The sequence below is a fragment of the Caloenas nicobarica genome, chromosome Z (assembly GCF_036013445.1).
Source record: "Caloenas nicobarica isolate bCalNic1 chromosome Z, bCalNic1.hap1, whole genome shotgun sequence".
Lineage (NCBI taxonomy): Eukaryota > Metazoa > Chordata > Aves > Columbiformes > Columbidae > Caloenas > Caloenas nicobarica.
In genome coordinates this window covers 65,973,519-65,999,130 of record NC_088284.1, presented here as the reverse complement: position 1 = coordinate 65,999,130, position 25,612 = coordinate 65,973,519, and the positions used below count along the sequence as shown (strand labels likewise).

The following is a 25,612-nucleotide window of genomic DNA, read 5'->3' as shown; positions in this document are numbered from 1 at the left end:
ATTTATTAAAATTCACAGGGCCTGTTATTCTGTTTACACTCTAATAGATATTCACTGTCACTATTCAGGCCTCTGATTCAATTTGCCTAAATCCCAGATGCAGAGTAATCCTGATGGAGATTAGCTTAATTTATCACCAATTTCTTCTCAGAACCAAGAAAGGTTGGTATTTCATAATAAAAGCTGTATTTCTCCCGTTTTGCTAAAGCTGCATGCGCAGTGAAAAAGAAGCAATAAATGCCTGATTTTTTTTTAATGGTGAGATTTTTTGCAGCTACATAAATTTTGCTTTGCATATAGGACATCTCCTCTTAAAGGTGCATGTTCTGCAGACAAGAATACTGATTCTCCTCAGACTGGAACACATCCTTGCAACCAAATATGTCGATTCTGACAGAACAGAGATTGGCAGTTTCATTGTCTACTCCATACAATACAAAATAATCACTCTAGGTATACTTTTCTAGATAAAGTGGTGACAATTCGGAGTGTAGGAAATGAAATATACTTATCTTTTGGCTTTTAAGTGTTCCCAGTGGGGAGTATTTTCTAGCAACTTGAAGTCATATTAAAGGTGTCCACTTTCAAATCAAAACTGACAGGGCTGATTTACATTAAGTGATACTATCTGCTGTTTTTTGTACATGTCCCAGTGACCTACTGAAGAAACCTTTGTTTGGTCATGTAGCACTTCCAAATTAGCATGGTTCACCTACAATTGTCTAAACTTTTCAAAATAAATGAATTTTCATCTGCACAGCAAAATATAGTTCTATTCCAAAAAAAGGTTAGTCCATTTTTGCCAATTATAAATTTTTACAATTGTTTATTATTCTTAGCATTTTTAGATGAAGGAACAAATGATCATTCAAATGGCATCCCACATCTAAACTGGGTACCCACATAAAAAGCATGTTCTGTATACCCTGGGCCTGGAAGAAGTTAGAACAGTAGTATTGCCAAGGAAACTGAATCCACAGGGTTTGAGAATACATTCACCAACAGAAACGTCCTATGAAGAATATTTCTTACCATCTCACCACTCTCATAACTGCGGAATTCTGAGAGTTCCCTGCAAGGATGTACTTCTGTCCAAAGAACTGACTTTGTAGCTGCAGGTACAGGCAGTAGCAGTCTACTTGTGCTGCTCTCTTGTAGGAAAGAAGCTGATAAAACCAACACAATATTTTCCAAATATCTGAGGCTACCAATCCAAATACTAATTATCTGTATTTTTTTTTTTTGAGATAAAGAGCAAACAGGACATCATCTGCATATGGCCACCCTGAGAAGAACACGTTTCCTAGCAATGCTCTATCTTCCCCAACACAGAACAGTTCAAGAGAAAAAGACAATGATGGCAAATACCAGGAATTTGTGAAATGACAGGAATTTTTAACATGAAAGTGGCAAGTTATTAACTAGAGTTATTTGTAAGAGGAGGAAGTTTCACGTGACATTTTCAATTAGCACTGCCACTAAAGAGCAGTCCCAGCATCTCTATCCTGCAACCATGTAAACCTGTCCCTGCTTTGACCCTCTGTGGTACACAAAAGCTCTGGGTTTTCAAAATGAACTAGCTCACAATTGACCCATATAATATTTACAATAACATTTCATAAATGGAGGAGGGAGGAAGTTTCATAGGGGCAGAAATGAGGGGTGAGGGTCACTCAGAGGTGGAACTTCTTAACAGAAGTGTTAATTTATCCGAAACTACTTGTTAAACTACAGCCCAAGACAGCAGTGAGAAAATATGCCATGGCAAAATTGATGCCAGGATTCAAGGTAAACTGCAGAAAGGTAAGAGAGACTGACAGATATTGGGATATAAGATAAGCTCACTGAATGGCAAATGACTGGCAGAACATCACTTGGCCAAGCAGAAGTGGAATACGGCCTCTGACATGCATGGCTGCACATAGCTGTATGTCAAACAACAGCGCAAGGGGGAAACACACCTAGCTTAAGCCCTGCTCTGAGTAGCAGAAATAAGGGCAGATGTCTTAAGAGAGTGAGTGTTGGATCCCCAAGTAGATCCACTAAGCTTGCCAAGTAAACTGCCAGGGGTCTTGATTTTGGCAGTCAATTCTATCAGATGGTTATACTGGAGACGTATCAAGAACAATGCCAGAACAGACCAGATGTGAACTGTGCTTCAGTGGGTATCCTCTGTGGAGGGCACACAAGTCCCAAATCACAGAGGCATTATACAAGTGAGAAATGCACTCAGCTGATTTTGAAGCATTCAGCCGCCATCATCTATTCACTACAGCGGCAGTTGAATATAGGTTCTTTATTAAAACTTCAAAACATCTTCCTCAAGGTCAGAGAAGTTCTAATATTTTCGGGCTCAGGCAGATGCCAACACTGCAAATTAACTTATAAAGATCAATTCTGCTGAGGTACAGGTTGAATGGGACAGACAACACTGCTGAGACTTGAGCTTACAAGCGTCTGTAACAGCAATATATGGTCAAAGTCTAGGTCAGCTAAAAAAAAAAAAAAAAAGTATAGAAATACAGAAAAACAGAATTTGTAGAACCACAGAATCACTCCAGTTGGAAGAGAACCTCAGGATCATCAGGTCCAGCCATAACCTAACCTAACTCTAGCACTAAACCATGTCCCTAAGAACCTCGTCTAAATGCCTTTTAAATACCTCCAGGGATGGTGACTCCACCACCTCCCTGGGCAGCCTGTTCCACTGCTTCACCTGCAGAATCAGGCAGCTTTTTGGACAGATTCATAGCAAATTAGCATGCTGTACCCTATTTTCGATAGACATCGAGTAGTCTAATAGTTTTTTAAGTCTATCCAATGGCCCTTTTCTGCGTGTGTTGTCACAGGTACTACAAGCACAACAAAGAACATTTTTATCTGGTTGCTGTGCTGCATGTAACGGGCAAGATCTACCTGAGGATCTGATACATGCAATACATGTTATAGAAAATCTTGAACAACGGTAAATTATAGAAACTTGGTGCATGGTTTAAAGATAATTTCTGGTGCTGATGGAAGCTGGATGAGATGAAAATATGTAACTTTACAAAAGGCATCTAAAATACACTCAGAGCCACCTGGTCCCTCTTACAGGTAGTTTGTGCTCTTCTGTAATAAAGTTTTATTTGGCCTAGCTTACATTATATTTACAGCCTTACTTCATTACTATTTATCAGTCTTCATAAATGCCATTGATAAATTTCATCAGGATTTGATATCTAATTCTGTGAAAATGAAATTTCACTAATTACTTTACAGATCAACGGCACAGGCCATTTTAAATCCATTTAACATATTATTGATATTGCATAGCCTACATTTTTATCTGAAAGTCTCAGTGTTAGGTCAGACATCTTAAAAAACAGTATACTAAAATGAATAGAAACCTTTATCAACTGACTTGTACTGCCTTCTAGAAAAAAAATCAGATTTATTCAGTGGAACTTCTCTTCCATAAAGCCATTCTAAGAAATATAACTTTACTCCTATGGTTTAATATTAGGTTGGTGCAAAAGTAATTGCAGATTTGGACCATGAATTTTAAATCATTATAACTAGGCTCAAACACATCTTTATTAATCAAAATAGGAAGCACTACAATCAGCATATTTTTGCCAATAAGGCTATTTATTCCTGTAGCATAAAAGTCCATGCTTCAGGATTCGATGAACTCTTGGAAAGCATTTTCTGCATCCTGTTGGTTGTGGGAGCATTTTCCCTGCAAAAAGTTGTCAAGATGCTTGAAGAAGTGATAGTCAGTTGGCAAGAGGTCAGATGAAAATGGTGGATGAGGCAAAACTTCGTAGCCCAATTTGTTCAACTTTTGAAGTGTTGGTTGTGTGACATGCGGTTGGGTGTTGTCATGGAGAAGAACTGGGCCCTTTCTGTTGACCTGTGTGGGCTGCAGGCGTTGCAGTTTTTGGTGCATCTCATCAATTTGCTGAGCTTACTTCTCAGACGTAATGATTTTGCTGGATTCAGAAAGCTCTAGTGGATCAGACCAGCAGCAGATCACCAAACAGTGACCATGACCTTATTTGGTGTAAGTTTGACTCTGGGACGTGCTTTGGAGGTTCTTCTCTGTCCAACCACTGAGCTGGTCGTTGTCAGTTATCGCATAAAATCCATCTTTTGTCACACATCACAGTCCAATTGAGAAACGGTTCATTGTTGTTGCGTAGAATAAGAGCAAACAACACTTTAAAACGATGATTTTTTTCTTTTTGGTCAGCTCACGAGAGACCCACTTCTTGAGCTTCTTCACCTTTCCAATTTGCTTCAAATACCAAACAACCATAGAATGGTTGACGTTGAATTCTTCGGCAACTTCTCGTGTAGTTTTAAGAGGATCAGCTTCAATGATTTCTCTCAGTTGGTCGTTGCTAACTTCCAATGGCCAGCCACTACGCTCCCCATCTTCAAACTCTTGTCTCCTTTGCAAAACTTCTTGACCCACCATGGCACTGTACATTCATTAGCAGTTCCTGGGCCAAATGCGTTGTTGATGTTGTGAGTTGTCTCCACTGCTTTATGACCCATTTGGAACATGAATAAGAAAATCACTTGAATTTGCTTTTTGTCTAACATCATTTCCATAGTCTAAAATAAGTATAAAATAAAAAGCAAGTAATAAGTCAGTAGCAAAAAAAAAAAAAGGTGAGAAAAGTGCATTGAAATTATGTACAACATAACCACATTTATTTAAGAATGTATTCCAATATCAAACAGCAAATTTACACAATGCAAAAACTGCAATTCCTTTTGCACCAATCTAATACTTCAATAATTGAGTTTCAAATCAGATTTTCATTATTTTAGCTAGAAATGAGGTCAAACTAACCAACTTAAAAATACCTATCCTGCCTGCCTTTTCTGCATAGCAACTCAATATTATCATTCTTTTAGACTACTCTAATATTCATTGTAGTGTTATAGTATATATACACTTACTTCAGCAAGAGTAAAATTCCTTAACCAGCTCTATAAAGTTGTAAGCTATAAAAGTTCTCAATTTAAAAATTCTACTTTGTTCTAGAAATTGTTTAAAATCCTCCATTGGCTACTAATAGAGTGGGGATGTTTCATCATCTTCATTTAATACCAGCCTACTTCCTTCCAGATACAAACCAGAAATATTCATACAAGATTTCTGTCTTCACACAGTTACGGAGTTTTCTTCTCTAATACGGGGTCATATCCACCCTGTAATAGCTATCTTATTACTAGTACATTTTAAAATCCTACCCCTTCACTATTGTTCTTGGACTTGCTACACACAGATTTAATCTTGGTATCTTTAGACTCTTCTCTGTCCTCCATAATCTATCGCTGCTCATATTTTCAGGTTATTATCTATAATCCATTTTCCTCTTCCTTTATATTGCCTTTTTATTTCTAAATATTGTATTCTCTTTCTTATCAAACTGAAATAGATACTTATAAGAAGTTACCCTCTAATTATGGAACTGTGTTTTTCTGGTTATTTAATAAACTGTTACAGTGCACAATTTCTATTAATATTTTTTAGCAGCCTATATTTTCCTCACAGCAGCTTTGGAGAAATGCACTGCTCTAAATCAATGTATTTTAGGTGCCCTGTTGGTTCCCACTGAACGTAATTTAGGACATAACACTTGATCCCTGTAACACACTCCAACATTTAAAAGTAAGTCCAATGACTTAGAACATACTAGATACAGCAACTTTTTGTTTGTAATGATTTCTTCCATAATTTTTAGAAACTCTTACTTTATTTTACAATCTAGCAGTTTTAGTTAGTTGCCTAAGTGTCCTAAACTGGGCTCCCCATAGCAATGCAATGCTTTATTGTGCATTACAAGTACATGCTTATCCAGTAACTCATCACATCCTTTAATTTGATCCAGCGGTGTATATCAGACTCCTACCAGAAACCCATCCCCCAGGTTTTGTAACTTAGCATATTGATCCAAATGGATTCAAGATCCTGTGGTTCTGAGTTATCAATAACTCTAAAGGCAGTGTCTTGCCACGCTCTCTTCTCTGAAGTTTCTGTGTTGTCCTTTTATTAGCTGTAGCTATTAATTAACAACACTGAAATGTTTTAACTGCTGTATGTTACAACAAGAACTATGTAATGTCATGAACGACATGGAACAGCTAGGAAAAAAGTGACTGCATTTAATTGATTAATGAGAATTACAGCTGCACTCAGAAAAACAAGCCAGGCTTGTGACGTGATCAGAATGTCAGAGAAATGGAAGAGGGTCATACAAATATGTTAAACAGGTTAAGCAAGAGACAGTTTAAACTTGATTAAACTTGTTCCCTATACAAAAAAAACTTATTTGAATTACTGAAATCTGAGTGAGAACCAAAGTCAGGACAAAATTGACAGCCACCTGGAAGGAGAAAATAGAGATGAGGCTGACCAAACCTCCAAGGAAACGGTGGTCCAGGAAGGAGTACTGCTACTGCTTATTGTGCCACCTTCATCTTCCTACACAGATTATGGCATCAGATATATAACAGGTATTTTAACAGGATTTACTTGATATACTACAAAATTCCAATGAAATGCCAAGGATTTTCAACTATATTTTGTATAGTGGCATACTGCAAATCAAGTCTGTTTTCAGATAACTTTTTTTCATAAATATTTATTACCTAACTAAGTAAAGCAGTCTACTGAGGAACTCCCTGTTCATCAATATTTGACTCATAGACAGCATCTTTATTTTGAAAAAATCTTTCTGCAGAGCAACAGTAGTCAGCAAAAATGTTACTTGAAATATGCATGCATATTCTTTTATGCAGGGGAGAAACTACATATTTAGCTTTAATAGCTAAATATTATTATTATTTATAGAGAAACTACATATTAGCATTCTTTTCACATACCGTACAATTGTGTAGATGCTAATGAATATTCATGGTAAGTAAAAGAGAAGCAGTGATCTTATTCAATAATGAAAGAAGTATCATAATAGTTGCTAATAGGTGATTTGCCTCATTACCACTACTTTTGAGAACAGACCTTTTGCTTTCTCATTTTCTAATTTTTGACAAACTTTTTATTATGGAAGTATGTAAAGTATTGACAGTACGAACACTTGTTTATCTCCTTTGTCTATAATTGCTGCTGCAGTTTTTTCAATTAAGTCATTCCAAAATTCATAGCAGCCTGAATGGAGATTCAATTGAGTCTCTCTGTCATCAATGACATAGGTGTATTTCATTAACAAAAAATAGATAATACATTAGATTAATTCAGAACTTCCCATACTTAGCCAAAAATAAGCATGCAGCTGTGGAAAGAACAGTCATTTTTTCCTCTTAGAGGAAGCTTTCTGTATTATAAGAAATCACACTTTCCCCCAAGAAAAATAACAGTTTGTGCAAGAATAGGCAAGATACTTCCGAATCACAGGGCACAGTGATCAGTTTTATACCACTTTCCTAGTGGTAAAGAAACAAGACAAGAAAAAGATATCCTTTATTTTAATCACAAACTTAAGAAGTATCTCATTTTTAAAATAATAGGCACTTTTTTTTTCATGAAAGTCAATCCTTGTTTTCACCTTAGATATTTTCACTCATAAATTCTTTGAATTTAGGTTTTTAATGTTCGTTCAACATTGTTAACCAGAATACCACTGGTCTTTACTTTGGATGCTATCAGACTGGCTCAAACATGCCTGAAAGCAGCTCGCCTCTAAAGAAATGAACAGTAGACAAGTGGATCTGTTTCATGGGTTAGTAAGATATAACCTTGTCTGGAAATAGGTATATAATAGATATACACTGAATTCAAGATAGATATATACCGAATAGGCATTATAATGCTTAGTTACGTAGTGGATATTTCCGAAAACTAAAAAATATTCATATTTCAATTATTAAGTTACAAAACACAGATTAGTCCGTTCTGCTGAGCTTCACACTAAAGTAGTACGATGAGCAATTGTATAACATAACGTGATACAGTATTATTGCACGATGCGCTGCAGCAGATTGTTAAATATGTAACTAAAATAAGGAAAGAATGTTTTAGATACTGCTTTTGAAAATGCTTTCAATTTTGCAATATGGAGGCTTCCTTATTTAATATTTCTGCAATAAAAAGCAATGCATGTGGAAAATGAGGTAATTTACGCTAATCAAAAGATATGAATTATTTTCTTAAATAGGTTGGGATTTTTTTTCTGCAGAGTAATTTGCTATACATACAACTAAGCTCAGAGCTGACACCAGGCCAGTGAAGGAACTTCAAAGATGTTCCAGAACAGGCAATGCACCAAAGATTAGCTTCATCTAATATTTTACATTTTGGTTTCACTCAAGAATACCTTTATTCAGCTGAACACTCAAAAGAAAATCAAAACTCTAACCTTCACAAATGTCATGAACTCTTTTACTTTGTCATTGGCGAGCAGCAGCTTCTTCTGTACAGTTTCCAAAGCCTGTCCACTCTGCTTTGCCAAACCATGTAGTTGTTGAGATGCAGTTGTCTCAAGTTCAGTCATGGCAGATTCAGTCTCAACCATTTTGCTCTCTAGATTGGTAAGCCTGAGATCCTGAAACACATCCACAGAGAAACAGCAGCGACATATTAAAAGCTGATAAGGAGATATGGTAGACCACAAACAAACCAGCCTCTCACACAATGGTTACCATCACAGAACATTCTACTTGCAACACATACAATGTCATTTCACAGGAAAAAGTAATTTCATTATCAGTCATTACGCCCATGTTTCAGCATCTAAATTTCAGTGACATGACTGAATTAAATCAGCTAAACACATTACCATTATTCTGCTCTTTTTTCCCTTTCTGTATTTAAAAAGTCTAAGCTGATGACCTTGCAACTTTTCACTTGAAAGTGAGGTAGGAAAAGGTTCCGCGGTGGAGCCATCGCATCTCTAACATACCTTTTTCTCCAACTCATCTTTAGCCTTGTGATACATCTGCTCATACTGAGACTTCTCTTTCATAGCTACATTAAGTCTTTGTTTCAGTGAGTCAATCGAAGTTTTTTTGTTTGAACAGTCTTCAGCCAGTGCCTTTACCTGAAATAACAAAAGGCCAAGAGCAATAGACTATTAAGACACAAAACTTAAAAATGAAAATAAAACCAAAACTAAGCTTACCAAACTGCATAAACATACATGTAGTATATAAATCATTTGATTAAAGCACTTTTTTTCTGAAATTACAGTCTTCAATAAACTTCTACTGCTGATCCAGTAGAGATCAGTTTGCACACAATCTTGTTACAGAAAGTCTTGACTTGTATTAAGTGTAAATAAAAGCTCTCCATTTGCAGAGCTGTTTGTTTATATTTTACTGTTACAGTGCATGCAAAAGGGAGCAAACCACAACTTCCACACATTTCTTCTATCAGAGGCAAAAACACTAATTAAAACTCAGCTGAGAAAATGATAACTGTCTACAAGTTAATAGTCTGTAAAGCCTCTTAGATAATTATAATAATTTTGCCATATAATGCAAACATTGATTTTGGGTAAAATGAGATAGACTGGTGCTCCTAGAAAATCATTCAGCTCTCCTGACAGTATTAATCACAAAGTTTTCCTGACAATGTCGCATAACAGGGCATTTCTTTGATGCTGAAGATAATGTAAAATTTATCAAGTTGATTTTGCACATGGAATAATCAAATTAATGTATGGAATTTGATTCTATGGAATCTGAGAAATGCAGCACTTAAAATACCAAAAGACCAGTACTAAATTACATTGTTCCATTCTAAATCTTCTGTCTAAAACCAGAATCGGGTATTTCTCTCATTTCATACTTTAGCTCTCTTATTTACTTATGCTCCCACTCCCTGTCTGTGGATTTCTTAAGACCACCTTATCTTTGGCAGGGAGAAAAAGTGCAGCTCGCTCTAGAGCTGAAAGTGCTATGTGACTGCAAGCGGAGACAGTGCCTGTGGTATTCAAAGAGCACCCACACTCTAGGAAAACAAAAGCAAATTGGTAAATTGTTTATATCTACTTTGGGGTCATATGCTGCATAACCTCACAAACAATGAAACACCATAAACTTTTTTCTGGAATTAAAGGACAAAGTGCAATACATTGGTTGTATTATATAGAAAGATGTCAAAAGATATAAAAGTTCTAGCTTCAATGAAATAATCCTAAAATTTTGCAGCAGAAAATAATTTGCTACAGAAATTAAGTTATACCTACAGAAATAGAATTACATTAAGCGAAGAACTGTGAGTCATTCATATGTTGCAGCAGACAACAGATTAACATAGTAAAGCATATAATTCCTATAGCCAGTAGAGGTGCAGGGACTTCATTCACATATGTCATATAAAATCAGCCTTGTTCCAAGTCTACTGTATTTTATGAACTCACAGTGCATAAAACTAAATCTCACTACTTATGGCACATCCTTGCAACCTAGTGTTCTGAACACTTTAATATTTAATTACACTTCTCATGAACATACATTAAATCATGCTGAATCCATCCAAGCTATTACCATATACTGATTTCATACAAATTATAGTGGAGGGAATTACACCCTTAAATTAACTGTATGTTGTTTGCTTAAAGCAATATATTGATTTAGTATGTATAGCATGTTGAAATGCCTTCTGGTGGCAAGAAAGAAGTACCTTTCTCTCAAGACTTTCTAATGTTTCATTAGAGGTTTTCTCATTCTCTTGATTTGCTTTTACACGAGACCTTAAGTCTTCTATCAAATGTCTTTTCATATTAAGGTCCCTCTCCAGTCGAGAAATCCTAGAAGGGAAGAAGTTACACGGCATGTCACTGCTGGAAAATATTGTTAATATGCAACTATTTTAAACACTGAAAGCATAAATGCAGTAGACAAACTATCATTCCTGAAATTTTAGAACATTTTTTAAAATAAAAGCTGATGCAATTCTTGAAATTCACCCTATTCTCAACCATTAAAACCAGTTTCAAGTCTCATATTAAAAAGACCTACTTCTAAATATGCAATTTATTTGCTTTTTGCCATGGTTTATGCTCGAACTTGTTTGATCTGAAATTATAAAAATTCTACTTAAGCTTTTATCAAAAAAGGCAAAAAACCTGCTGAAAACCTGAAGCAGGTATCATTCGAACACTATTTTGTACAAAACTATTTTTAAAAGAAAGTGAAAGGGTGAAGTCTCCTTTCCTACAGTTGACTACTACACAGAACTCCATTAAAAAAATCTCTATCGTATCTCAGGTAATTCTTAAACACTGCAAAACCTAGAAATAACATTAGCATTTTTCAGAAATTTATAAAAAAAGAAAATCCCATGTACTACAATGTAATCTCTGTTGAAGGAGGAATTATGCCTTATACAATGCCTCCATCCTTATGGTACAAATTAATATTTTAAAGATAAACATAAGCAATACCTGAGTATGTTCAGACTTCTGGATTTTTTTTTTAAATGAAAGCAAAATGTATGATAGTAATCAGTTCAGGAATAAAACATTGGTGATATCATGTCAATACCACATTAAAAAGAACAGGCAAATAGTGCAACTTAAAATTCCTTTCATCTATTTTGCATTTATACTATTGTTATTTTGGTGATTATGTCCTACAGTTTATGAAAAAACACTATCTGTTTTATAAAAGAAGCACGATAACCAGTAACTCTCTTTTAAATTTAAGTCTTATAGTGGAAAAATCCAGGTTTTTTTTGGAAAAGAAAATACACATAGCACAAAATTTAACAACTTTAAGAATTCTCTATTTTTGAAATTAACTGATTTGAGGCGAGTAAACTGCATTCTATTTACAAATAAGAAATTAGACTGGTTAGAGGAGTTAAACTCTGGGACAGGCAAGAAATTCACACATATACTAATAGGGTATGTTTATATAGTAATATAATTGAAGAACAGTATTATACCAGCTACAGTAGGTAGAAAGAAAATCTCAGTTGCATACTTCACAACAACACATGTGAATTTCAAAATGAGTAAGAAATTTAATCAATTCAAATAGAAACAAATACAACTGTCCTTTTGAACTTTTTTTGAATATAAGGCTGGATATTTAATCTTGTTTAAGCATCTGAACCTTGACATGTCTCTTAGCCCCTAGGCAAAGAATTACTTTATTTGAAAGACTGTGCTTAACAGTGCTGAGGAATTCATTTAGACTTACATCGAGGATAAAACTGTCTACTCTAGGGTCTGGGTATCTGGTATCCGCAACACGGATACTGCACCAAGCTAATCACTCACTAGTTTAAACAAAACACAGTTCTAGCATGTACTGCTCCAGTTGCTAAAAACACCCTGTAACATTCTGCCAGGTTGCAACAAAAAGAAGAATAAAACATTATCTTAAAAATCGATTTAAGAATGGTTGATGTTGCAACAATTATGCAGCTGCCACTGGGTGGCACCAAACACAATGGATAGAAGACTAAACATACTTCGCTTGTAGTTCCCGAATTCGTTCTTCTTTTTCCTGGACTTCGGTTTTTAGTGACTTAATGGTGGTCAATTGCTTAGTGACTTCATTATTCGAGTTCTATATTGAAAAATATTAAAGTATAAATAAAGTAGACTGAATGTTATCATAGTCAACAATTAATTTTTTTGAAATAATAGGCTGTGTAAACTTCCACATATTTTATGAATGTTCTTAAACATTAATTGGTACAAAAGAACCATTCTTATTTTCTAGCTACACTTAGGCCAAAGTACATTATTTGTAAAATCTGATCAAAATCAGTACTTTTCCACTGCACTAATAATGTATGATTAATGTTCCCTAGGATACCTGAAAACTAAGTGTACCTATCAGGTACCTATCAGGTTGCATACCACGGTCAGCTGAAAAGGTAACAGAAAAGAAGAGAAATAAAATCGGATCTTCCTTTGAACTACATCCATGAGTGGTATAGTTCTACAGCACAAGGGGCCTACAACTATATAGCAACAATTTCCAACAATCGTTTTCATCTTGTGCAATTAGAAATACAAGACAATCTACAAGAGCAGCTGTTTTAGTGTCCCTTGGAACTCAAAGAACAAGAGAAAGACAATTCCATTTGGCCATACTAATACAAATCCTACATTTCAGTAACAAAATAGTACAATCCTAAATTTCAGGCATGTGTAACTCCAGTGAAGAAGAATTATACAGTTGCTGGCCTTTCCTCATTGTACAAAGTAAGAAGTGAAAAAAGCATCAATTCCTCCACACAAACACACAGATAATCTACCCAAGATTTAGATATAGAACAACTTAATCACTCTAGAGAAATAAAAATATGAAATTTAACTAAGTAGCCTTTTCAGCAATCTCAGCATATGCACTGGGTGCCATTGCTGAAAACGGCAGCTCAAACACATCGCATATGGAGATTTCAGAACTCCGAAAGGTGTTGCCAAAAGATACATACGCGTTAAGTGTATGCACAACATATATGTGTGCATATATGCCTTCGGGTTCAGCCACTGTACTAAGGCTTTTCACTCATCACATATAAACAATAAGTGAACAGATCAGACATGCTGTAAACAAAGATACTTCAGGAGAATTTCTCTGCTCAGTGCAGACTTCTAACACCTATTAACATTAATAGGAGTATTGTACATAACCCTGTGCTCCTCAAGGGTAGTATATATTCTTGTGAGCATAGTTAGATGTAAAATATTGTCCTTAATAACTTGTCTAGTCTATTTACTATTATTATAATGTGAGGTATAACCAGTAAATTGTTAAAATTATGTACGCTAGCAGAATATTCCTGAGTTTCCCGAGACCTGTTTGTTGAGCTTGAACTTCATTACTGTGAAGCACAGTACCCAGTTACATGGTTTACATTCCAGATATGAATTAGAGTACTTAGGTGGGCCTCTGCACATGCTCAGAGGCAAAGACATATGCTTATGGTATTTTGCTTCCAAACTCACTACCCGCATTTAACTCACTTCTTCCTAGTGACAAAGATACAAGGAGTCATTACATAGAACGTAAACAAACACTGCAAAGATAGTTCTGAAAAAAACCAAAATAAAACCAAACCAAAAACCAGGTACTTTGAGATTTTGAGCTATAAGGAAAACTTTTGCTGCTTCCACATTCAGACATTTGGGAGAATAACTTTGTATTCCCTTTTTAAGTACGCTAGATCGTCTAGAACAATAGTTGACAACTCCTGTCAGTTTCTTCTGCAAAACATGACTTGCAGGACTTACATTCTTGAAAAATTATTAGGTCAAAATAAGGCTAAGGCTTTCAGTAACTTGATTTAAGTAGCTTTTGAGGCCCTTATGGCCAAAACTCTCTTCCAATTCAGCAACCAGTGATTTTACTCTATTAATCTGGATTTGAGGTCACGGACTATGTTTATTCTAAATGTACTTGTACATAGTTTTTTTAACATTAAAAATATATCTTTAAGAAAGAATTAAAAGTTATGTTAGCATTTTTCACATCAGATTCATATATACTTGCTAAATGTTTCCTCTGCTGCAGAAGCAAAAAAGCTTTGATTTTTACCAATATATTTTGCAGTTCGCATCTGGCAGACAAATAAAGTAGGCTTCTGGCATGAGTGTTACCCTTACAGTATTTTACAAACAAACAAACAACAACAAAGAACCCAAACAAAACAAAACCAAAACCGCAAACAAACCAACCAGCCAAACAAAAAACCCCAAACACCAAACCTCTCGTTTTTCATTTTTCTTACTTTCTTGGAGCAATTGATTACCAGGTTCTAGATAATGAGGTCATTCATCCAAAAGGAACAACCCTAATTAACAGAAATTACCACTCACTAGTAACAGAAGCAGATTAGTCAACCCCAAATCTAAAAACAACACTCAAGAAGTCAGCGTGTATGGTTTCAAGACGTCTTTCTCATAATTAGTTAATAAATTGGATGAAATTATGTGCCTTTTCATGGCTACTCTGCTGTCCTCATCTCTGTACCAATGTGACCTACCTTTACTAATCCTTGAATTTAGATGTTACGCATCCAGTGTGACACAGCCAAGGTCTGTAATACCATGACTACCATCAACAGCTAAGAGGTGTGAGCACTACTCACATGCCATGCACTAGCACAGCTAATCCAGCGCTCAGAGCCAGAGCCAGTTACGTCGGCCATGTAATATGGCCTTGTCTTCCAGCTGATCCTTTGGCAGCTGGCTTGCTAGTGTGCCGTCTCTTCTAGCAGCAAGAAGCTGTACCATTCTGACTTCTTCTGTTTCCTCAAATATTAAACACAAAATGATGGGGAAAAAAGAAACAACTTTAAGGCATTCTGTTACACATATATTTCCTCCAGTGAGAAGAGAGGAAGAATTAATATGTTCGAGCCAGGCTACCTGCTGAGAAAGCTCTCAGATCAAGACAGTCCAGGATCTACATCATCCACATACAACAGAATCACTGGACACTGAAAATTGAAATCATCGATAAACTAGTATCTTCCTACCAGCTAATCTACAAAAATGCAAGAATGATGTCTCTTTGAAGACAAGAATAGTAGCAACATATAGGTAACATAACACTGTTACCCTACATGAGCTGCCCCATCAGCCCAAATTCTATGATCCTCTTCACAGACAACTATTGCTTACTTCCTTCTTAAAGGAAGGCATCAACACAATTCTTAGTGAAGTAATTCTACAGCACTTTCCAACACGATGCATGTGATCATTGTGTGAAAACCAAGCAAGCCCCCTGTCTGGCCTATTAGATCTGCCAAAATTGTTTTAATTGTAACTTTTAATTCTCCGGGTTTTGACTACTTTTTTGCTTAACATCAAAGGTTATCTAACACATAAGTTGCTAATAATTGGCTAAGATATAGAAATTATAAGCATATGTGAGTATACATATATCTGCTTGACCCAGTTATGAAACTACTGTTCATATGAATTATCCTCAGCACTAGATAATCTGTTCTGTCACCTTCAGTTTGCACTGCAGCTGTTTCATCTCTAAATCAATGTTCTTTGAAGGAGCTGGGGTGGCTTCACTCTTGCCAGCATTTTGAGACAGATGTTCTCTCAACTTCAATTTTCCTTCTAAATCTTCCTTCTCTTGTTGCCATTTGGCCAGGTTGGAGGTCAACACCTGTTTCACAAACAGAAGAAACAATCACAATTGCATCCTAAAAGTATTTCTGCCTGATCATATGAGATGCTTGGCTGGTTCATATTTCAAGAGGAACGAAACAGTATACATTATCTGTAATTATATTGCGTAGTTGTTGGTTGAATTCTCTAGTCCATGCAAAGATCAAATCCAGCAGGAAAGAGAAGTCAAACAACATTAAAAACAAGGTGTTTTTTTAAAAGCAACATAATTCAATTTTTACTTTACATATTGCTATTTTCACCATGACAGGCAAAAATTATCATATAAAATTGTAATAGTAGTTACTGTTGAACCCTGTTTACCTAGAGCCTCTCTGGGATTCCGCAATTATTTCTACGCAGAGATTGAAGAAATACCAAGACGTCTCAGACACCAATGTGTATTAAAGGTGGTTAAATGTCAAATATGTTTTAATGGTGACTGCTGTAAGCTCACTTGAATTGCTGTGTTGACAACTGCTATAAAACATACACCCTTCTCTTGGCTTCTGTTTTGATATTTGTAGGGCTTGTAGAGGTTAAAGCAAAGTGGACCAGCTGCACTAAATATCTTCTGGTTGGCTGGTCTTTACTCATGTTGTGTTATTTCTTCCCTTTCACATATATGCAGCATAGCCAGAGAACCACATATTCCATAACCTTGACTCTAGGGCTGAGGTACTTAAGTGGTAAAAGCCAAGCTGGAGCAGGACAGGATAACAGATGTTAGTTGTTTATTCCACTGGGTAGGTCTTACCACCCTATACTGCAGCCAAAACGCTTCTCATTTAGCAACATAAATGCTAAGTCCAATTAGCCTAGATGAGGCTTGTTAGGGATTTAGTTCAAATAAATAACATGCAAACAAACTCTCAGTCTTGTTGCACTTGATTGACAACTGACAAGACTTATTCAATCTTTGTAACAATATATTTCACAGTACTTCTTATAGATGTAATCTTTTAAATAAAATATTTGGTTTAGTTTTAAAAATATTGAATGTTGTTCTGCAAAAAGTTGAACTGAAATAATTTTCATGCTAGTGGTTGACTTCCATGAATCTGTAGTCAGCTGAAAGCCACCAATGGCCTAACAACTCTCTGCTTCTTAAGAGGTTAACCACAGTAATACATCATTCCGAAGAAGATTGTAATACAGTAGTTTAACACAATGAACAACTAAACAAAACAGAAATCTCTCAATACCAATTAAAATCTGCTGAAGGGAAAACCCCTTTCCTTTGTGAAGAATCCTGATTAAAAAACTAGACAAAATAATACAGCTTGAAATGACTAAATATGTGGCCGATTATATGCTGGTACACAAAAAACCATGGGTGAGAAGGTTAAACACAGTGTTCCATTTCCAAGTATTTTATTATTATATTTAACTACAACATTGATTTTATACTGTTTGATATTACTACAAAAAAATTTATACATATGTGTGTGTTTATATAAACACAAACTTCCAACCCGATCATCTCAAGATCACATATATATATCCAAACAAAAGATAAAGCTACTTATGGTAATGTTGATTCCCATTATGAATGACAAAAGAATGCTTGTAGATTTTGCATTAGGTTAAAAATCATCATGGAGACAAGAAAATGCACCCTGTATTTAAAGTTAAAACTCTAACAGGATTTCACACTTAAGTGCATTTATTAAAGGCAGTGGGGTGAGATAAGTACTGTTCTTAGTAAAGGGCTGGATCTTTCCGTTCTTTTCTGCATCTGCTGTCATTATTGAACAAGAGATAAATAGTGTTAACATATTTTCTAATTGGTTATTCCTTAATCTGATATATTATTCTCACAATTAATACAGTCTGAGTAAAAGCCAAAATGAAGGCTACTTTAATAAGCAAAACCAGTAGTAGTACAGAAAGATATGAAGATTAGGTTAATTCGTCCAGTATAGCCAATATTTCTACATGCAGAATTTCATGATTCAGTGTCTCTGTAATAAATTATTCATAAAAAGAAAAGAAAAAGCATCATAGCTAGATCAATATTTCTGATTAAAATTAGAAATGCCTCTGTATCTGCCCAAGATAGCTCACGACTCTCAGAAGTTTCTTACACTACTGCTGCCGCCAAAACGCATCTGGTCTAAAATGCCATGACTGTAGCAGCCACGTTCCCAAAAACAACAGCAAATATATCAAAAAAGAAAGGGCTTTTAGGGCACAGGTGCCAAAGATGACAGTGCTATGTTGGTTATAGAATTTACTTAAGTGAGGATGTAGGAAAAAAATATTTAAAATATGAATGTACATAAATTCAGAAACCGCATCAGAACTATGGGAGTGAAGTCAAAGTAGTATATGATGTACAAGACAAACACCCCTCAACTTGCAAAAGCAGATTAAGACAGGCACACAATTGCAATCAGAGATATCAAGAAGGTCGTCTCCTAACAGTTACGGAGAAAATGTAAATGGTGTCTACTGGATTGGTAATTCCATTGCATGATTCTTCTATTTGCAATATATAGAAGGGGTATGTGAAAATTCCATATGAGTCTACATAGGATGCGAAAAACGGCCACCTTGCCCTGGCAAGACATTTATGCCTAAGAGATATTCCTTGCATTTACCTACTTAAGCAGCAAGTTCATCTTGCGCTGTCTCTCACCACTTGCCAAGTTTTAAGTCAAGTCTTTTGTTCTTTTTTAGACATAGGGTTTTTGGTGTGTGTGCTACCATGCATGCAAATCCTGAGTGACAGAGTAAAAAGGATTTACTCCAGGGGAATAGGTCACCAGGAGGAAAGGTAGAATCTTAAACACCAGCTAGACCAGATGTTGGTAAAGGCAGGCTACTGCTGTTCCTCCACCGTGTAGCGGCCTTTGTCTGCTGCACCTCCTCCAGAGTGTTTTGGCTTAACAGATGTTTATAGATTCAATATTTTAACATCCATCTATCTTAATCTCCTTGCTCCTTGTATACCCATGACACTCTGTTCTGCTGAACACAAAGGGATACATGATGAAATCTCAGTTTCTGTGTAGTGGATGTAAAACTTCCAGTGACTCACCAAGGCTTTTCACCGTAAGCCCTCTGCTCAGAAAGACAGCTACATGGAAGGCCCAACGGATTAATGCGGGAAACTCCTGGAATGGCCTATTGCTCCTCGGCATCAAAACAGCCCTGCGAGGAGCTTTTCACTCATTTACAGCAGAGTCACCCTCCTACTGCAACTGGCACGTATGAAAATGCCATTTCTGTTGGCGGTGGCTGCTGTTGCACTGCCACTGCTGTACATGATCCCATAGATTTTTATTTGCAGAATATATTATATAGAATGTATTTCTCAGGCAGAATTATAAAATAGGATGTAAATCAGGTATTCCTGAAACCTTTTTGTAAGCAATGACATAGCCTTTTTTTACTACTTACTTTGTAATCCAGCTATAACCAATCTAAATATCCTTAGATGTGTAAAAATCATATTTGTTATGAAGCTTCCCATCCTAAAATCTTGGCAGATGAAAACATTACAATGTGCACAGAGATGTCTGTAGGAAATCTGAAGTCAACATATTCTTTTTCTTCAAGAAACCTTGCTAAAGTAGGTTATAAAATACATTTGCTACACGCATAACTCCTGTACCAAGTTCTATTTTAAAATCTAACACGGCTCATCTGAAGGTGTTAAATAGAATGCTATTTTCTCACAGCTTTAGCTTGATCACGAAAAACATAAAAGATAAGCAGTACTTGTTGCACACATAAACCATGAAAGAACTTCTCAAAACATATTTGCAGGCACAGTGTTAGCTGTTTATGATTCTATGCACTCTATAAAATGTTATTATTACATAATGATAAACCTATTTACGATATCCAAGGCAAAATTTATTGAGTCAATTCCACTAACCTTGACCCTGTTTTGTTTTCTTGAATCAAAACCTACTTCTGCCTGATGGGTCACAGAAAAAAAAAAGTTAAAATTAATAACGATGGTACATAGCTATCTGAAAATACAAAAATATACATACCAGACTAAAAAGCCAACTGTGCTGTATACTTGATGTGACCATATAGACAAAAGGCAAATAACACCAAATCCTCAGTTAAAGCTTTTTTCATGCCAGTGCTGTAAGTTGTTGATTTCTTAGTATTCCAGACATGAAGACAAAATATGAAACAGAAATCTTTGGTGATTTAATATCCTACCCTTAAGTTGAAACAAAGACCTCCCTAAAGCAGGAAAAAGTTCTAAAATGTAAAAATATTTGTCATTTATTCTTCTGAAATTTCAGTAAAGTCTACTGTATCACTCAGGTTTTTTCTTTTTTTTTTTTAGCCAAATGCAGTTATCAGCATCTGACTGTTTCACAAAATGTCAAGTAAATGAAGGTAATATAGAGGACTTCTTGCCAGTGCTTTAGCTAGTTGTTAGACTTCAGTAGCCTTTAGAGACCATTAAGTACCCTTTGGCTAATTGGCCAATGGTAGATTAATCCTCTTTTTATTCTAGCAGCACTATTTTAACACCCTTTGCACTCTGTCAGTGTAGTATCTGAATGACAAAATAATATTGTGCATGAATAATAAGCAGAAAAGTTAAATTAACATTTCATGTTTCACATGCCATACCTATGTGTCAGGGAAAAAAACCCCTCTTTTAAAGCCACTGACATTCAACTTTTTAAAACAATCTCATGTTGACATCTTACTGAAGTGAATCTTCCTAATTACTGCTAATTGCCTATCAAGGAAAAAAAAAATCTTTCCTTGAAGTGCAGTTGTCTAGTATAGATGAACACAGCTCCAATGTGCATAGTAAAGACAGGCATGACACTTGAGGTGTGCTACATTATTATGAGGTCATACTAAATATGGCTTGCAATGAACAAAGCAGCTTTTAAGGATGTTTAAGGCACTGAAAATGTCAATCTCTCATGAAGTGTTTAAATTAGTTCCCAGATGAGAAATACAGATATCAGCATGCAGATAAGAGGTTTATTTCTCATCTCAAGCATTTTACTGAAGAAAAAACATAGTTGTCCTATTGATAAGATCGGTTTAACACAATCACAGTTCATCAGCTTTATAAAAGCAAAGTTTACAGCTAGGTACAGAATTGCCCTTTCACACATTCAAATTATAAATTCAGCTATTATTGGGAACACAGCTGTAATCACTAATAAAGACTTATCAAAGTCTTTGAATGTTGTCTTAATCATGCACTAGTATTGAACAGTATAATCATTGTTTATAAAGCACTATTTGCTGTATACCACTTCATAAACAAATGTTTTACTTGTAATTTTAATTCAGCTGTTTTACAGTTAATTTACAGCTAATTTTATTCTATAATTTATAAAAGCTTAGTCTTACATTTGTCCTGGCCATGGCACCTTATGAAGCAATAAAAAAATAAAATCCATAAAGTCAGAGGAAATAGGTCCATTTTATATTTTGTTTTGTTTTCTTTTCTTTTTGTAAAGAACGATAATACCACATAGATCAAGACCAGAACACATATATCTATCCTAGAGAAACACACACTCATGCATAAATGAATTGGAGTAATATATTCTGGGCCCAATTCTCCAAGAAATCATCTGCTGTTATAAACAACAGACAAACCTGAATGCAGAACTGCACATTGTGCAACCAATGATTTTTCAAATAAACTATGGAAAATAAGACAAAAACTTAGTAACGATACAGGTAACATTTTTTCTAATATGATGAAAATTCTTCTGAAACACGTCAACTGTATAACAATAACACCAATTCAAAGATAAGGGTTTTGACCTGCAGCAATTCTATTTCAGCTTGCATTTTCTATCACTTTCATTTCATGTCTCTGAGTAAATATTGCTGTATCCCATGCGTAATTTCTATACATATTAAGAAGACTATCTTGCTTTTGTACCAAAGCAGATGCAGCACTCCATCTGTCCTTGCAAATTTCAAAGGAATGTAAGTACTACTAACTATGTATGTAACATTAATCATATAAGTAGTTTCATTATGATCAATTATATGTTCACAACTATGTGCTTTAATTTTTGTAGGGACTGAGTTACCAAAGCAGAGATGCAAACTGCCAAAATACGCAAATATGCAGGACCCTGGATATAAGGCCTTAACATTTTCAGATAAAAAATTCAGAAATTAAAAAATTGCTATTTATTGAAAAAGAAAAATATTTAGGATTAAAATACATTATACTATATCTTACTTCATTTAACTTATTTGAAGTATTAATATTTACACAGACACAACATGGTACATTACAGTACGTTTTACTACAATTAAGTTAAAATGAAAATATAACCAGAGACATTCACAACACTTTGTCCTACTTGAAAATATCTGAATTTTATAGTAGTTGTGAAGGTGTGGCTGAAGTCCAAAACCAATGTTTCCATGTACCCACCATTGCTATTTAAATAAATACAAGTTGACTTCAATATTACAACACCTAGCATACCTATGCACATTAAGTTTTGTTATATACAAGCAAAGACTTCCATCTGATGCATAAAATTTGCCCCAAGATTTCCACACCTTTGTGCTTATCCGAAAATTTTCAATATAAGACATGGAATCCATGCAATCTTTTATATGGACCAGGTTTTACTGCAAGATTTTTTGCAGGGTTACACAGTATTTATCTGATTTTTACCAGACAAGAGAGTTGGGGCAAAGTCAGAAAGCTAGAAATTTGAATTTCTCATCTAGGGTCAGGGATAGTGCTTGCCATATTCCTCTTGCTTAATCTTAACACATCTAAGCACTGCAAATGAACTACTTGCATGAGAGCCAGGCAGGGAATTTCACAATCCCTACAACTCATTACGAATTTAACAGCAGCAATACTAAGTATTCATATGTTTCAGATAACACATACAAATATGCTGCACTAAAACTCATTGGGGGAAAAAATTAATAATGCTTCCATCTGTTTTCGGTATAGCTCACATAAAATAGAGAAAAACCAAAATGAAAATGCTATTTTAAAGACCGCTTTTAAACTTTCTTTTGATTTACTCGCTTAGTTCCAAAGCATACAGCTTTATATCGTTAAAAATTAAAATTATTTTTAAAAGAATATATAAGCAAGAAAGAAACAAAACAGATGAAGGAATGGTGAAATATTAATTTAACCTCTCCTCATTTCCATCTGTTTTAGAGAGTCAACCATTTTCTGTCGAAATACTTCTCCGTCTCAAAAATAACTGGGCAGGAATTCTGCGCTTGCAGGGAAATCTGTTCCATCTCCCATACTCTGGCCTGCTCTTTATATATTTTTTTGTTTGTTTAAATCTCAGCTTTTCAAGCGTTAAAGACAATTTTCTGTCAACTTACAGAAAAAATATCTAAAAGATATAAAGGTTTGAGGAAGTGATGCAAGTATTTTGAGATAAAAACTACTAACAAATATATACATCAGAGGAATCCTCAGAAGTGGGTTGCAATATTCAAGAAACAAAATTTATAAAGACAGCTCTATATTTAATTTTATAGAATTATTTAAACATCACTTTTGTAATGGCTTCAGGTATTGACAAAAACTGAAAAAATGTCCTCAGAAGAAGCTTTCTTGATTTTTTTTACGTAGACAGCTGTGTAAAAGCAAAACATAGTAAGTATAAACAGCATTAACAGATTGCATTACTGCAAAAGTTCAATGGTCTCATAGAGCAGGATGAAAATACAAATACAGAAGTAGTGGGGGCGGGGGGGAGAAAAAGCTTAAAACCCCAGAATTTTTCTAGTCACATGAAGGCGATACTGTACAAATATTAATGTATTATTTACATTTCTATATAAGAAAGTAAAGGCATATTGCTAGCCATTTCTGTGACGTATGAGGAAGCTGATGACATTGTAGGGGGGACACAAAGGCAGGGATATTTTTCAAAATCATTAATTGCATTTAAAAATAACCACTAAAATGTAGTGCATATAAATTAAAGTGGTAATTCACCCCTGGATTCTTGTAAATCAACCCCCACAGTCTTATTTTTAATTTGGCATTTATGTTATCATCGGAACCTTTGCTAAAATTACAAGCATAAATGAACAGTTTAGGGTACAGTATTCCTCACATTACCTATTAAATAGCTGAAGAGACCATCATAAGAAAAAGTCACGTTTTCAGCCTAATGGCTGGTCAGGCAGACCAGTTCAGCCATCGAAGAGTAAATCCTTTTCCAGTGCCTATGAATGTTGTGAGACATGGTATAGTTAGTCATAGAGTTTCCATTACTGAGAAAGAAAGTGAAGTTCTCGCCACATTAGGCATCAAAGGCAGCCTGGAGTGATGAAAATAAACCTGAACATGACACAAGCTACGGGAACAGTCTGTGATTACCTCATTAATTGCCAATGAAAATTTAGGAGAGCAAATCAGATGGTGCAAAGCATTAGCACGGAAGTATAAACATTCTTCTACCTTCTCTAGCAGTAGCTGAGTCTATGATGTCCAGGGACTTCAGGCAAACAAACTTGGCTTCAAAAACACAAAAACTCCTCCCTTTGGGTTACAAGGAGTATATTAGTGTCTGACTTCTGTAGGGATGCCAGAGAATCTTGTGAGCCAATACTCATTGTCTATCACAACTGGGGTATAGGGCAGAGAAAAATGAGGGCAATCCCAAGGAGGGAATGCTGTAGATATCCATCTTTGAAAAGGAATCTCAGGTGTAGTTTCCAGAAAACATTTTTTTGCCTCAGAAGTACTCTTGGTTGTAACACTTGCCTTTTTACTGTTGTTCAAGATGTCCTAGTTCTTGACTCCTATCCCTTTATGCCTAGGAAGACCCCTAAAAAATCAAATGCAGTCTGAAGGCTCATGCTTCTTCCTTGGTAAAGTGATGAGAATGGCTGTGCTCTTCTGGTTTGTACTCCTGGCTATGGATGTGTCTTGAAGTTTCTTCCTGCAGTGAAAGTGAGTAGCCGAGACAATGGAGCACCAACATTAACTCTGAACATAAAAGCTTAAGCAAGGGATTGCGGGAATGAGAAAGCTGCGGTAAGATGCAAGCTCAAACAAAACCGTCATTTCCCTTTGTGCAATAAACTAAACAAAGAAACCTCAGTGCAGGATAGGTAAGAAAATAGGGTGGATTGTAGAAACTCATGCTTTGCAGAAGACCTAACAGTGCAGAACCGGTGAAGATTCCCCTTCTGAAACGAACCTGCAGGAGTTCAAAAGAACTCAAGGAGCAAATAAATTTCTTTCTGACATTGTTTCCCGCAGGACAAAAGGGGATCTGTTGTTATGGTTCTGCTTTCTGATCAGTGATACACCTTACTAGAAACCAAAGAGTATAAGTTGCATGACGTGAAAAGAGAACTTGGTGTCCAAAGAACAGAAGTTTGCAAGGACTAGCTGCTAACTCCATTGTTCAAACTCTTCAGTATGAAGATATTTTTCCTGTGCTAGTTATCTAGTCCTTCCGTTTGAGGAGAAGGACAAAAAAATTAATTGCTGCAAGAATGGTAATGATATCAAGAATACATCAAATTCAGCACAC

General features: G+C 35.5%; 1 protein-coding gene across 1 annotated transcript in view; it reads right to left on the bottom strand.

Moving 5' to 3' along the window:
- CNTLN (centlein) overlaps positions 1-25,612 on the bottom strand; it is a 197,981-nt gene that overhangs the window by 18,914 nt on the left and 153,455 nt on the right. Inside the window, exons 19-23 of the mRNA XM_065656536.1 lie at positions 15,937-16,101; positions 12,437-12,534; positions 10,640-10,766; positions 8,916-9,053; positions 8,373-8,558 (exon numbers count right to left, since the gene is read on the bottom strand). Of these exons, the coding sequence (XP_065512608.1) occupies positions 8,373-8,558; positions 8,916-9,053; positions 10,640-10,766; positions 12,437-12,534; positions 15,937-16,101 (714 nt within the window). The remainder of the gene's footprint in view (positions 1-8,372; positions 8,559-8,915; positions 9,054-10,639; positions 10,767-12,436; positions 12,535-15,936; positions 16,102-25,612) is intronic.